This window comes from Felis catus, chromosome E1 (assembly GCF_018350175.1).
Source record: "Felis catus isolate Fca126 chromosome E1, F.catus_Fca126_mat1.0, whole genome shotgun sequence".
Lineage (NCBI taxonomy): Eukaryota > Metazoa > Chordata > Mammalia > Carnivora > Felidae > Felis > Felis catus.
This window is the reverse complement of record NC_058381.1, coordinates 18,802,856-18,815,708: the sequence shown is the minus strand read 5'-3', so window position 1 is coordinate 18,815,708 and position 12,853 is coordinate 18,802,856. Positions and strand designations below refer to the sequence as shown.

Here is a 12,853-nt window from a genome sequence, read left to right as displayed (position 1 = left end):
TGCGCAGAGCCCCCAGGAGTCAGGATGTGTGGTCCACGGCCAGCGGCCAGCGGGGTCCTTCTGAGCTGGGCCAGCCCTGGGGTGGTGGTGCTCTTCCTGTTCCGCCTCTGAACCCCTGCCCACCCACAACCCTCAGAACAATCAAGCACAAGCTTGACCTGCCCTTGGGGTGACCAGCCCTGGGAAACAGTGTGATTGTAAATATTTACTGGATGTTTGTTTAATGTCAACTCCCCTTCCCACTCCACCAGGAAAAGGTTTTTGTCTATTTTGTTCACCACTCACATCCTGGGCCAAGCCCAGTGCCTGATTGATGCAAAAGGCTCAAAGTACTTGGCTGAATGAATGAATGAGCATCTTCCTAGCGATCTGACCCCAGGGTATCTGCCAGCTTTGTGGAGATGGTTTCAGCCTCTAAAGTAAAATATTCACACATCCCCTGCCTCCTTCCCAAAAGGAAGGAGAGCGATCATATGAGTAAGAGCAGCAGACAGACCAGAGGGCTCAGTCCCACATGAGAACTGACCTGTGCATGGGCCCAAGGGGTAGGTAAGGACCTGCCTGTTGCTGGAAGCATTCAGTTTACACGAGAAGTGCGAGAGCGAGTAGGAGGGCTTATAGGTCTGTGCACCCCCAGCACCTACCACAGCGCCTGGAACAGACCGGGTGCTCGCTACTTGTTTGAGGCGTGAGGAAATGGACAATGCTGTCAAGGGGAGAGCCAAGCATAAGATGACCGGAGACGACCTAATCAGAAAGTCTCCAGACCCACAAAACACGACATACCTGGAAACTGTGCAGCACGGCGACATTGATCTCAATGACAGCCCGGTCCTTCCAGAGTGAGGCCAGCTTGTGCGTTTCCAGGCCCATCCTTCTGCCCACTTCCTGAGGAGGCAGAGCGATAGGGTGAGCTGGTGCCCGGGACTCCTCCTGCACAAGCCCACGTCCACGGTTGGCCCCGCCGGACGGGCCGCATTACCTCCAGGATGTTGTAGCGCTGAACGTCACAGAAGTCCCGGACCCCGATCTCCGTGCCCATGTACCAGCCGTTGAAGGGGCACCCTGGGAACTCCAGGCCACCCACCTCGAGCAGCATGTTGGCCACGGCAGGCAGGGCATACCACTTTAGCTCCAGTTCACGGAACCACTCATACCTGGCAGGGAGGCAGAGCCAGTGAGAACTGAGGCCTGCGCTTCTGCCCATCCTCACCACCACCCTCACCAGCACACAAAAAAGCCTTCAGAGAAAGACTCAACTAAGAAAACTCCTTTCCAAGTGTTGTTCTCTGAGTTTATGCAACCTGGAGAGGTGAACTGGGCACAGTAGGTATGAGTCATTAATTAAGCATTCATTTACTCATCCGTTCATGCAAACATATATTGAAGCAACACGTATGTGACAGGCACCGTGCTAAACACTGAGAGCCCAACATAACATAGCAGTTAAGGACTCTAGTGTCAGAAAGCCCAGGTTCAGGTTCTGCCTTGCTGCTTACCAGCTGTGTGACCTTGGGGTGTTATTTAGCCTCTCCGAGCCTCAGTAACCCCACCGGTAAAATAGAGACAACAGCATCCCATTCATGGGATTACTGTGAAGATAACATTATCACTCATTTGGAAATTCATTTATTTCAGAAATATTTATAACTGAACATCTACCATGTACCAGGCACCCTTCCTGGTGTTAGGGATCTATGGCTGAACAAGAAAGGCAAGATCCCCATTCTCAAAGAGCTTACAGACTACAGTCTAGACTCTAGATGATACACAAGTACACAGACAAATAAACAGAAAAACAGAAGGAAGGTGATGTGGTAGATGGGGGGTGAGGGTATCTGCTCTTGATAGAGTGTTCAGGATAGGCTTCTCAGAGGGGGTGACATTCTGGAAATATCTCATTGTCAAGAAGAAATGAATCCTTTAACTTTCTGAGGAAAAGGCAAGTCAGGCAGAGGGAACAGCAAATGCAAAGGCCCTGAGGTGGGATTGACTTCAGTATATTCAAGAGACAAAAAGAAGAGTATATAGCTCAATGCCTGCCACACAGTGAGTCCCAAATATATGGAGGTATTTTTGTGATTATGAGAGCTGCCCAGAGCCGGGACTGCTCCAGAAGCCATCATAGCCCTATACTTTCACCACAGTTAGATGAGGGCCAGCTAAGAGAGTTGGCAGGAAGCAAGAGGCCTGGACTGCTCAGTGTGAGGATATTAGAGCCTTTTGGGGGTCCCTCTCCCAAGGTCACTGCTTCCCAAGTTCTTAGGGCCCCATCCATCTAAGCCTCTGCTTCTCCCTCATTATCAACATATCCTCATAAATCTGAGGCCCAAGACCCAAGTCCATGGTTGCTTCACAAGCATTGACAAGGCATGACTTGAAAGCCAGCCCTTCTGGACACCAGCTGCTGCTGGCTGGGCTTTAGGGGAGTGGGAGGGGGGTCTGAGGATTGGGATCTCCCTAAGGAAAAGAATGGAGCATACATGTTAACATACACCCTCAGCACCCATAACATACACCCTGCTTACTTGGGATGTTCCATGGGCACCTCGAGCACGAGGTCAGGTGGGATTTCAAAGAGCTCAGGGTCTCCGCCATCAGCCTGCAGGACCAGAGGCACCACATCAAAGCGGCCGTACTTGGGCTTCCAGCCCAGGTCGATGCACAGCTGGGGGCAAGACAGGCCCGGTGAGTCTACACACCCAGACCCCTCGGCCCCTCTGGCTCCAGTCTGTCGGCCACCAAGGCTGGATCCCGTACCTGGGTGAACTCCACGCTGGCAGGGTCCCCCAGGATGGTGCCATCAGGCATCTGGTAGCCAGCATACCGGATGAGCTGAGCGTTCCAGATCCGGAAGTCATGCTTCCCATCACTCCGCTGGGGGAACACGGTGATGGCCGACCTTCCCAAGACAAAGATAGCGCCATTTACCCCTCGGCTTTGGTAGGGGCTCCCAGCCAGCCTCCACAGTGCCCCCCCCTGCCTCCTGTCTTCCCACTCCCCAGGGCTCTGCACCTGACCTAGTCGAACCAAACTCCCCTCCCTGCCTCTGTGCAACCTGCCCCCATTCCTGACATACCCTCTCCCTTGTTCTCCTCCCACCCCTGCCCCTTCCTTCAAGACCAATACAGGGACCACGCCTCCGGGGAGCATTCCCCATCCCTCAGGCAGGGTTAGCTCTCCCAGCCTCCTCCCTGGCTGCACCACATTTCTCTTGCAGTCTAGTTAGTTGGATGTTTGTCTAGTACCAGGGACAGTGGGTTGGAGCAGCGTCCTAGGTCTTAGTCACCTCTGCATTGCCCCCACCCCACTGCCATGTCTAGTCGTGGGTTGGGTCCCCATTATGTGGGCGCTGAGTGTTTGCTGAACACAAAAATGAATGAATGAATGGCCGAATGAGCCATCCAGTCCTTGTGGCCTTGACCTCTTTGGTTGGGAATAGGAGAAGGTAAGGGCAGGAGGGGCTACTGATGAAGAGTGATTCTCCTGGCTCTAAGAAAAACGACACACTAGAGCCTTGAGCTGCAAAGCCAACCTCTCAGCCCTTCTAAAAAGTGGAAAGCCCGGCCAAGCAGTGAAGAAGTGGCTGCTTAAAGATCCCCCCATCCCTTCCAAATGGTTTCAAGTTGGAAGGAAACCAAGGTCATGGGCTGGTGAGGGGAGCTAAGCTCATGGAGGCTACTCTCACTACTGGGGCTCGACAAAGAAGCCTGAGTCTTTCTCCTTTCTCTATCTCCCTGGTTTCTCCTGGAGCCAGAGATACCTCCCCTAAACCCATCTGTGTCCTTTGGCTCAGACTCGGGATGGGGGGGTAGGGTGGGCCCTAGCCATACCCCTGGGAAAGGTGCACCCACCTGATGTTGCCATTGTTGGTAGCATAACGCACGTGTCTGCAGATGTGCTCAAACATTTCCTGGGCAGTGGAACAGCTCCGGGCGTCGAAGACCTGCACACAGCCCACCCAGCCCACACCATCAAAGACTGTGAGGACAGAGGCCTCGGGGTTGATCAGAAGCTAAGTTAATGAGGGAAGGGGGGAATGGTCCAAAACCCCCACCACCCAAACCCCAAGCGGAGGAGAACGTTCTCCTCTCTGCATTGACACCTCCCGTCTCAGGGCTGCCCCAACCTGAGGAGCCCAGGCAACCCCTTTTGGAAGATGCCATCAAAACCCTATCACAGCCCTAGCCTAGTGCCTTGATAACATCAGCACATTTCATTAAGTTTTATTTAATTTTGAGATAGAGATAGAGAGCAATGAGTGGGGGAGGGCCAGAGAGAAAGGGAGAAAGAGAGAATCCCAAGCAGGTTCTGCATTGTCAGCACAGAGTCTGACATGGGGCTCGATCCCATGAACCCTGAGATCCTGAGCTGAAATCAAGAGTCGGACGCTTAACCAACTGACCCACCAGGTGCCCCAACATCAGCCCATTTTTCACAGGGCTCTCAGCACATTTTATTTCAGCCAGCGTTGGTTTCACCGGTATTTCTCATCAATTTCTCTGTCCAAGCACTTCCTATATTATCCAGCAATAAATGATCCCCCCACATGAAGATGCCTATGAGGCTAGGATAAAGAAAATGTTTTCTAGGAGCCAAGGATTCAAACAGTCGAGGTTGACAACCTCTGTTGTGGCACCAGGGCCTCAACAGTAATAAGAACAAGGTCGTTGGTTTTATGTCTGTGTGAGAAAAGGCCAGCTAGAAATCCTGTGCTGAAACCACATTCTAGACTTCGAGGGGGGAGCCCTACGAGTCCCCATCTCACGGTCACAAATGTGAAGAGAAAACCAGAGTGGGGAGTCTCGGGCACAGCTCCTCCCGGCTGTTCAGAGCCACCTGCTGGGGGCCTGCCCGCCACCCAGGTCCTCTCCCGCTCAGGTCTAAGGACGCCCACCTGTAGGTTGGACCACTGGATCCTCCCGATGCAGCGGGGGGCATTGCGCCAAGCCTGCTTGGTGGCGAAGATGAGCTCATCTCCCGTCAGCTGATAGGTTCCTGTTGTTTCTATCTCCTTTGTTACTGCTTCCACCCTGGCCAGATGTTCCTCTATTTTTGCCCTGGGGGACAGGAAGACATCAGGAAGATCAACAATGAGATGGCCTTAGATGGAGACTAATTCCAGCCACAGAAGCAGGAACTGAACTAGGACACCAGGAGGGCAAGATGGCCCTCACAGAGGCTGTTCCCTCAGGGCCAGTGTCACAAGTCTGTGACACTGGCCCCCAGCTTGGAAGGGCCCCCTGCTTGGCTTAGTGCTCTGCTGTCACGGTCTTGAAATTCTCAGTCAGCCTGAACAGGGAGCCCACGTTTTCATTTCTCCCCTGGGTCCTGCCAGTTACGTGGCTGGTCCTGATTCTGTGGGCACCCTAGTTGTTTCCGGGCGCTTTTTCTCCAATTACATTCACCTCAACTTGGCAAGCATCAGCCAGGAGTGCAAAATCCTTCTCAGATGCCGGCAACACCCGGGGAAGTACTCACCAAGCCACAGCCACACCCTGCCCCTTGGCCACCATCCTGTGACCAGGAGAGGAGCAGCCCGGGCGACGGCAGCTCCCGTGTGCCGAGTACTCATTATGAGCAGGGCACTGGGCGAAGCCACTCACAGCTGGGGTCTCACCGAGTCTCTGGGGGAGGCATTTTTGTGTCCATTTTGTAGCGTGGGGTAGGAAGGCTCTAGTGGGTTAAGTAGCAGCCCAGAAATGCAAGTGTGATAAACAGCAAAGTCAGGACTCAGAAGCAGGTTGCCCTGATGCCAAGCCCAGGCCCTTAACCTTCCACCCTCCACCCTAGGGGGGAATTGCAAGTGCAAAGCGCTGAGGGCCTGCCCACGCTTCCCTGGACTGCGCTGGGCTCTCAGGACTCAGCCTGCAGGGCCCCAGGGCCTACTCAGGGAGGAGCCCTCCACAGCCCGGTCCAACAGCACAGGCTCCTTACAGTGTGTCGTTTCTCAACCCCCGCAACTGTTCAGCAAGCAATTCCAGAAGAGATTTCCAAACTGTTCCTTCCCTCCCCTCCCAGGCTGCAAAAATATCCCCCAGGGAGGGATTCAGTCAGAAAGGCTTTGAAACACATACACACACACACATACACACAGCAACCTTGAGATTTCCAATCAACACCAAAGACTATTTGAAATGGCACCAAACAAAGCTATTTAAGGAATGAACTGCTGATTAAGGACAGTGGACAACTCAGAACAAAATGGCCTTTCTGTGGATGAAGAGTGTCTTGACAACTCTTGCTTGATTAAAGAAAAAAAGCTCAAAGGCAAAACATTTGGGGCTCTTTATCTTCAAGGATACTCCTGGCATTAAGGACCTGCTGGGTGAGGTTAAGGCCGCCACACTGGAAGCCCTCCCTCCCCAGCAAAGCATCTAGCGAGACTCGTAGATACATCCAAGCACGGAAACAGTAGCAATCTCCAGGACACCCATGCCTGGAGCACCCTGCGTGGTGTTACTATGGGACTATGTAAGAAAGGATGATTTTTTCACATTTTTGTCTGATCCCCTTCAAGTTTCATATTCTATCACCGTTTTCATACAGTCCCATTTCTGAGGCACTCCAGATGCTACGATGCCTATTCGTCCTGAAAAAAAGAGTCTAGCTTTTGGCATAAGCCAACAGATTTGAACAGAACATTCAGCAAGTTACCATTTCTAACTATACTCCTTCATTCACAAGCAAGACCTAACTCGCCAGCTGTCTGTGCCTCTGGCTGCACAGAAGTTGGGACCTTCAAGGTCAAAGAGCTGGAGGCTACAACATAGGTTAAATGCAGAGGCTCTGATGCCAAGCTGCCTAGGTTCAAACCCCAGCTGCGGGACCCCCGAACATCTGACTTCAAGCAAATTATTTCACCCAGGGGCTTCAGTTTCCTTGTCTGTAGAATGGGGAGGGTAATAATGATACTTATTTCATAGAGTTGTGGTGAGCATTACTTACAAGGCACTTATGCAAGGCCCAGAACATACTTAGTGCTCAGTAAATGTTAGTGTTGAGACCGTGGCCCGATGAGGCCCATCAGGAGAATTCCCAGACTCTGAAAGGCTCATTACTCATTGACAGAGCGACAGCCTAAGGATCTTGAGCCTCCTGGTCACAAAGCACTTCTACAGAGGTGTGGTTACACGGCACACACAGCAGGCAGCCCCCAACAGATTTCTCAATCCAGTTATTAGAATAGCCGGAGGAGCTTCTAAAGAACACAGACGTCTTCCTCCTCCGCACTTCCTGAGATCCCGATGCCCTTGGCCCAGCGTACCCTGGCATCAGTACTTTGCAAAGTCCTCAGGTGACTCGATACACAGCCAGGGTTGAGGATCAGAGACCCCGGAAAGTAAGGGCCCTTTGCATAAACTCAAGGCCCCCTCCAGCTCAGACATTGTAGGGTCATAGTAGAGGGGACACGGCATCACCAGGAACCACTCTTTCCACCCTGGGGGTCCCAGGAGCACTTCTAGGACTCACTTCATGCAGTAAAGTGCCGCGTGACGTATACCATAAAAGCCACACTCCCCTCCCAGCCCATAAAACAGCAAGTGCCTTCCCTCAGTCATTCTTGTCTTACGACCCCTTTGTGTATTTCATTTTAAAGTTGTAAGTGGGCCTAAGTTGATAATCGTATATTTCATGAGACCCAGGAATACAGAGTTCAGTGCGAAGAGCATGACTAGCTCTCTCCAGGTCAAATGGCATGGACTCCAGCTGGGACTGGGCTTCCCTGTTCACACCCGCTGGAGGTAGGCTGGACCAGGTGGTCTCGAAAGTCCTTTCTATCCGAGACACTTCATAATGAAAGGGAACTTGGCACAAACTTACTTGAAGGCTCGCAACAATCTTCTGAGCCAGGTTCTAATCTCACCCCACTTTTACCGATGAGGAAGTTGACTCACAGAGAGGGTAAACAGATTTCCCAAGGGTACAGGACTGGTTGGCTGCTGCTGCAGCCAGGACTCAAATCCAAACAGGTACACTCCGTCACTTTCCTACACCTATGCTTTCAACCACTAGTGCTATGTGTCTTTTTCTTTCTTTTTTTTTACGTTTATTTATTTTTGAGAGACAGAGAGACAGAGTGCCAGCAGGGGAGGGGCAAAGAGGGAGGGAAACACAGAATCTGAAGCAGGCTCCAGGTTCTGAGCTGTCAGCACAGAGCCTGATGCGGGGCTCAAACCCATGAACCGCAAGATCATGACCTAAGACAAAGTCGGACACTTAACCGACTGAGCCACGCAGACGCCCCAACTATGTGTCTTTTTCCTATGATTATGAGAACCTACTCTGGGGTCTTTCCCCTTGGAGAACTATCCTTTAGCCCCGGGCTCACTGTGAATCTGGGAAGGAAAAGGCCTGGGGTCAGAGGGAAATGATTAGAGACGGAGGAGCTCAGGGGAAGGGGGAGGCAGCAACCCTGCCCAAGTGAGACTTACTCTTTGAAGGAGCTGTAATACTGGTTGACAAATTCGATAGCTTGAGGTAGAAGCTCGTCTGGGGGGGTAGGCTTGTCCCTGGGTCCTCTGGTCAAACTTTTGGGGTTCATGATGGCTCCCAGACAAGACTTAGACCTGCAAGCAAGATCCTGGAAAGAGAGAAGCAGGTGGTAAGGGGGCTGCTTGGCCCCTTGGGAAGGTGTTGACACAAGTCCTCCTTCAGGGCCATCTCTCCTGGCCATTTCCTTCCACTCCAGCTGCTCCAGCTCCTTGTTGCCCCTCTCCACCCCTGTGGCACCTCCTCCTTGGGGCCCACCAAGCTTTCTCCCCACTCACATCTCCTTTCCTCTACTGGCTCACCCAAGTGGGTGTGAGCTGGGGTTATTCCCACCACCTCGGGCTCAGTCTCTGGCTCTGCTCCCCAGCCAGACTCAGACTTGGCAAAGTCAACAGCTCGATCCCTGGGACATGTCAACTACCTTCTCATTTAAAGAGGCTGATATGGCTCCTGGATACACACTATTAGTATTCAGCCAAAATGAATTGCAAGGAGAGGATATAAATCCTAAAGTCAGAGGATGGCACAGAAAAAATACTGGAAAGAAGTACACCTAAATGTTAACTCTGGTAATTTCTGGAAGGTATGGAAAATCATTCTGTTTTCATGGTCTTGGAATTTTCAATTCTTTTCCACTTTACAATCAGAGTGTGTTCTTTTTTTTTTTTTTTAATAATGTTTATTTTGGGGGGCACCTAGTGGCTCAGTCAGTTAAGCGTCCGGCTTTGGCTCAAGTCATGATCTCACAGTTCATGAGTTCAAGCCCTGCGTCGGACTCTGTGCTGATGGCTCGGTGCCTGGAGCCTGCTTCAGATTCTGTGTCTCCCTCTCTATCTGTTCCTCTCCCGCTTGCACTCTTCTCACACACACTCTCTCTCTCTCTCTCTCAAAAATAAATAAAGATTAAAAAAATGTTTTTTTAATTAAAAAAATAATGCTTATTTTTGAGAGCGAGCGAGCATGTGATCTGGGGAGGGGCAGAGAGAGAAAGGGACAGAGGATCAGAAGCAGGCTCTGTGATGTCAGAAGAGCCCGATGCGGGGCTCAAACTCACGAACCATGAGATCATGACCTGAGCCAAAGTCCGACGCTTAACCAACTGAGCCACCCAGGCACTCCCAGAATGCATTCTATAGTTAGAATAAGACACTTAGCAGAAGAAGCCTTAAAGGCACTTACTCCCAACTACTCACTAGATGCTTGAACCCCTCTCCAATCTCCCTATCAAATAGCACTTGAATCCTTCCAGTGACAGGGATCTCACTATCTCCTGATGTAGTTCAGTTCAGTTTTGGACAGTTCTATTAGAAAATTCTCCCTGATTAAAAAAAAAGAGAGAGAGAGAAAGAAAAAAGAAAGAAAGGTCCCCAATACTGCACTGTCTCTCTAAGAAAGATTGAGTTTCTTTCTGTAATCATTGATCTCACCTTCAGATTACCCATTACCCATTAGGGGGATTAATAGGGAGTGGGCATCATTTACTTCTTCTGTTATTTGTGAAGAACACTGGTTTCTGTTCCCAGCACCCTGTGCCCAAGCAGATGACTGTCTGGTTTGCCCAGGAGGATGTCCATTTGAGCTAATAAGGGCCCTAACGGCTTCACAAGCTTGGGACAAGGGTCGTTCTCCCTGAGCCCCAGACCTCTCACCCCTTTGGCCTTGTGGTGAAGTGTGTCTTGGAAAGTCATCCCACTGCCCCAGTTTTTGATCCTCACGTGCCGTGGGCAGGCCGACGGGGGCATATCCAGCTTCCTCAGGGATTCTGGAACTGTCTAAGGGGGGGAAAACACCAAGGATTTACAAACGCCTTCACTCCAGGACCCCACAGGTCTCCCCTGAGCCCTACTCTGGCTTGGAGCGGGGAACCATGATTGGGGACACAGGTCAGGATGTCGGTCTGTGTCCCTCCTCCCTTCCCAGCAGCTTGGCCACCTGGGCCAGTGCCTACTAAGAGCTCCAGGTGCCTGGGCCACTGGCCAGGCTTCTCTCCTCACCCAGGACCCTGCCAAACGCTCCCTCAGAGGAACTGCAACAGGAGGGATTAAGGTTAGCTGTAAGGGAGACTACGGTCACAGCCAATACTGCAGAGAACAGAAATCTCAGCACAAGGAAGAATGGACCACTGCCTCCCGTGCAGGCATTTAAGACTATGGAAACCATCTCCTCTCCTACCTCTCGCCCATTTCTCTGCCCACCTCTCTGGAACGCTGAGGTCCAAAGCTCTTAGGAAAGATGGAATCTGTGGGCTAGAGGCTGGGCGCTGGGACTGAGGCTCAGCTGCTGAGCTTGCTTTATGTTGGGGTGTCCTACCCCTGGCTCCATGAATGGCCTCCTCTCATCCGTACCTGTCAGCCCGCACAGGCAAATCATCTGGGGGCCATAGCATCACAGGGGCCACTACTCCCGCTCTCCCAAGGCCCTTCCTCACCCCCACCCGTGCCCCTGGGGGTCCCCACGCACTGCCCAGGCCCTAGCCTCCACCAGGCTGCTCCTCCTGCATCTGCCTACGCGAGGGAGGAAGGGGGCTTCCCACACCCGTATGACTCACTGACCTTTACTATCCCCGTGAGGGACTGGGGGGGCTCATTCCGGTGTTTGCTGAGGCCGTGACACTTGGGGTCATCCTGTGTCACTAGACTGCAAAAGAAAATAGCCATCATGAGGTAGAGCATCTCAGGACAAAGAGCGATCTTGGAGTCCCCTCTGCCAACCCCTCATTTGATGGAGGGGGAACCGAGGCCCAGACGGTAGGAGTGAATGTCACAGCTGCCGGTCGAGAAGGATGTGTGTATGTGGTGGGGAAGGCAGCCAGACAGACAGACCCAATCTCCCCACCAACACCACCCTCCCTCCTCCTCTTCTTTTCTTGCCTCCCCCCACCCACCCACCCACAAAGCCAAAAAGACAAGAGAGGAGCCGAGTCAAAGCTAGCCGCCCAAATGACCCACAGAAGCTCTGGGAAGATGCCCCTCCCAAAGCCAGGTACAAATATAGTCATCCTATGAGTGCACAGAGAATGGCTCCTTCAGGCCCGCCCTCCCAGGCCAGCAGCACTGCCCACTACCCACTTGTTTAAGCTTTTTTATTTCAAGCCCTTGATATATCTTGGTTTCGTTATTTATCCTAAATGTGTATTAGGGGACATGTTAAGCATATGCAAGTAGGAGGGATGATATAATAAATCCCCATGGGCCCTTCGCCCAGATTCAGCCCCACTTCAACAAGTATCACCCCATGGCCAATCTTGTTTGAACTCTATTCTCCCAGCCTCTGCTATCATTTCAAAGCAAATATGGGACATCACATCATTCATAAATACCTCAGTAAGTGTATCTGGAAGTCAAGGACTCTTAAAAAATATATTGCTTATATTTATTTTAAAACAGGAGATGTAAAGAACTTTGCCTGTCCTTTGAAGAGGAAAAAGCCCTAACAGTCTGAAATCACTCAGAAACCACTGCCCCGGGGCACCTGGGTGGCTCAGTCGGTTAAACGCCTGACTCTTGATTTCGGCTCAGGTCGTGATCTCATGGTTTGTGAGATGGAGCCCCGAGTCCGGTTCTGCACTGACAGCCTGGAGCCTGCCTGGGATTCTCTCTCTCTGCCCCTCCCCCGCTTGCGTGCTCTCTCTCAAAATAAATAAATAAACTTAAGGGGAAAAAAAAGGCAAAGAAACCACTGCCTCTGGTTTGGGATTTCAGGTTCGCTTTTCTGGCGAATGCTACAGAGAAAAGAAAGCCTGTGACCTCCCCAGGCCGCTTACAGGTGAGCACCCCCCAACAGTCATACCCCACACGTGCCTCCTCCTGGGACGAATCACACTGTAGGGGGGTTTCAGTATGAAAGCTGTGTTCCACATTCTTCTGGGTATTTTCTGGGGCGGGCATGCGTGCGCACACACATCCAAGGGGAAAGGAAGTTAGAAAGTATTTCAAAGGTCTCTCATTTTCCACTTTATACGTATTTGTAATGTTGGCATGTGAAGAATGAGCATGTATTACTTTAGTTATTGGGAAAAGTAATGACTATACATTTAAATTAACATTATATGATCAACTACATACATTATATAGTAGTTACCTGATTTATAACTATAAAGAGACGGTATCCTTTTACGAGAACATAAATACGTATCAGGAAGCAACTTCTATCTAAATCAAGCGACCCAACAGGCTTTCCGTGCGACCTGCTATCATCACTCCTCTGATGCGGACGGGTGGGCCCCACCAGAAAAAAGCCAGAATAGGGTCATCTGGGCATTCGGAACAGGTGAGCCATGGCTGAACAATCTTCAGAGGGCTCCTTAAATCGGAAGAGTTTTTAGGCTGGGGTTCTCAGTGAGGCAATGACTTACTGCTCT

At 51.3% G+C, this 12,853-nt stretch overlaps 1 protein-coding gene across 2 annotated transcripts in view; it reads right to left on the bottom strand.

The window, feature by feature from the left end:
* Positions 1–12,853, bottom strand: part of NOS2 (nitric oxide synthase 2) — a 119,734-nt gene that overhangs the window by 18,054 nt on the left and 88,827 nt on the right. For both annotated transcript variants that reach the window (XM_045044087.1, XM_019817487.3), the window contains 9 exons: positions 11,046–11,130; positions 10,143–10,265; positions 8,436–8,584; positions 4,898–5,060; positions 3,855–3,946; positions 2,761–2,902; positions 2,529–2,668; positions 983–1,157; positions 787–888 (listed from right to left, as the gene is read on the bottom strand). In XM_045044087.1, coding sequence (XP_044900022.1) covers positions 787–888; positions 983–1,157; positions 2,529–2,668; positions 2,761–2,902; positions 3,855–3,946; positions 4,898–5,060; positions 8,436–8,584; positions 10,143–10,265; positions 11,046–11,130 — 1,171 coding nt within the window. The remainder of the gene's footprint in view (positions 1–786; positions 889–982; positions 1,158–2,528; positions 2,669–2,760; positions 2,903–3,854; positions 3,947–4,897; positions 5,061–8,435; positions 8,585–10,142; positions 10,266–11,045; positions 11,131–12,853) is intronic.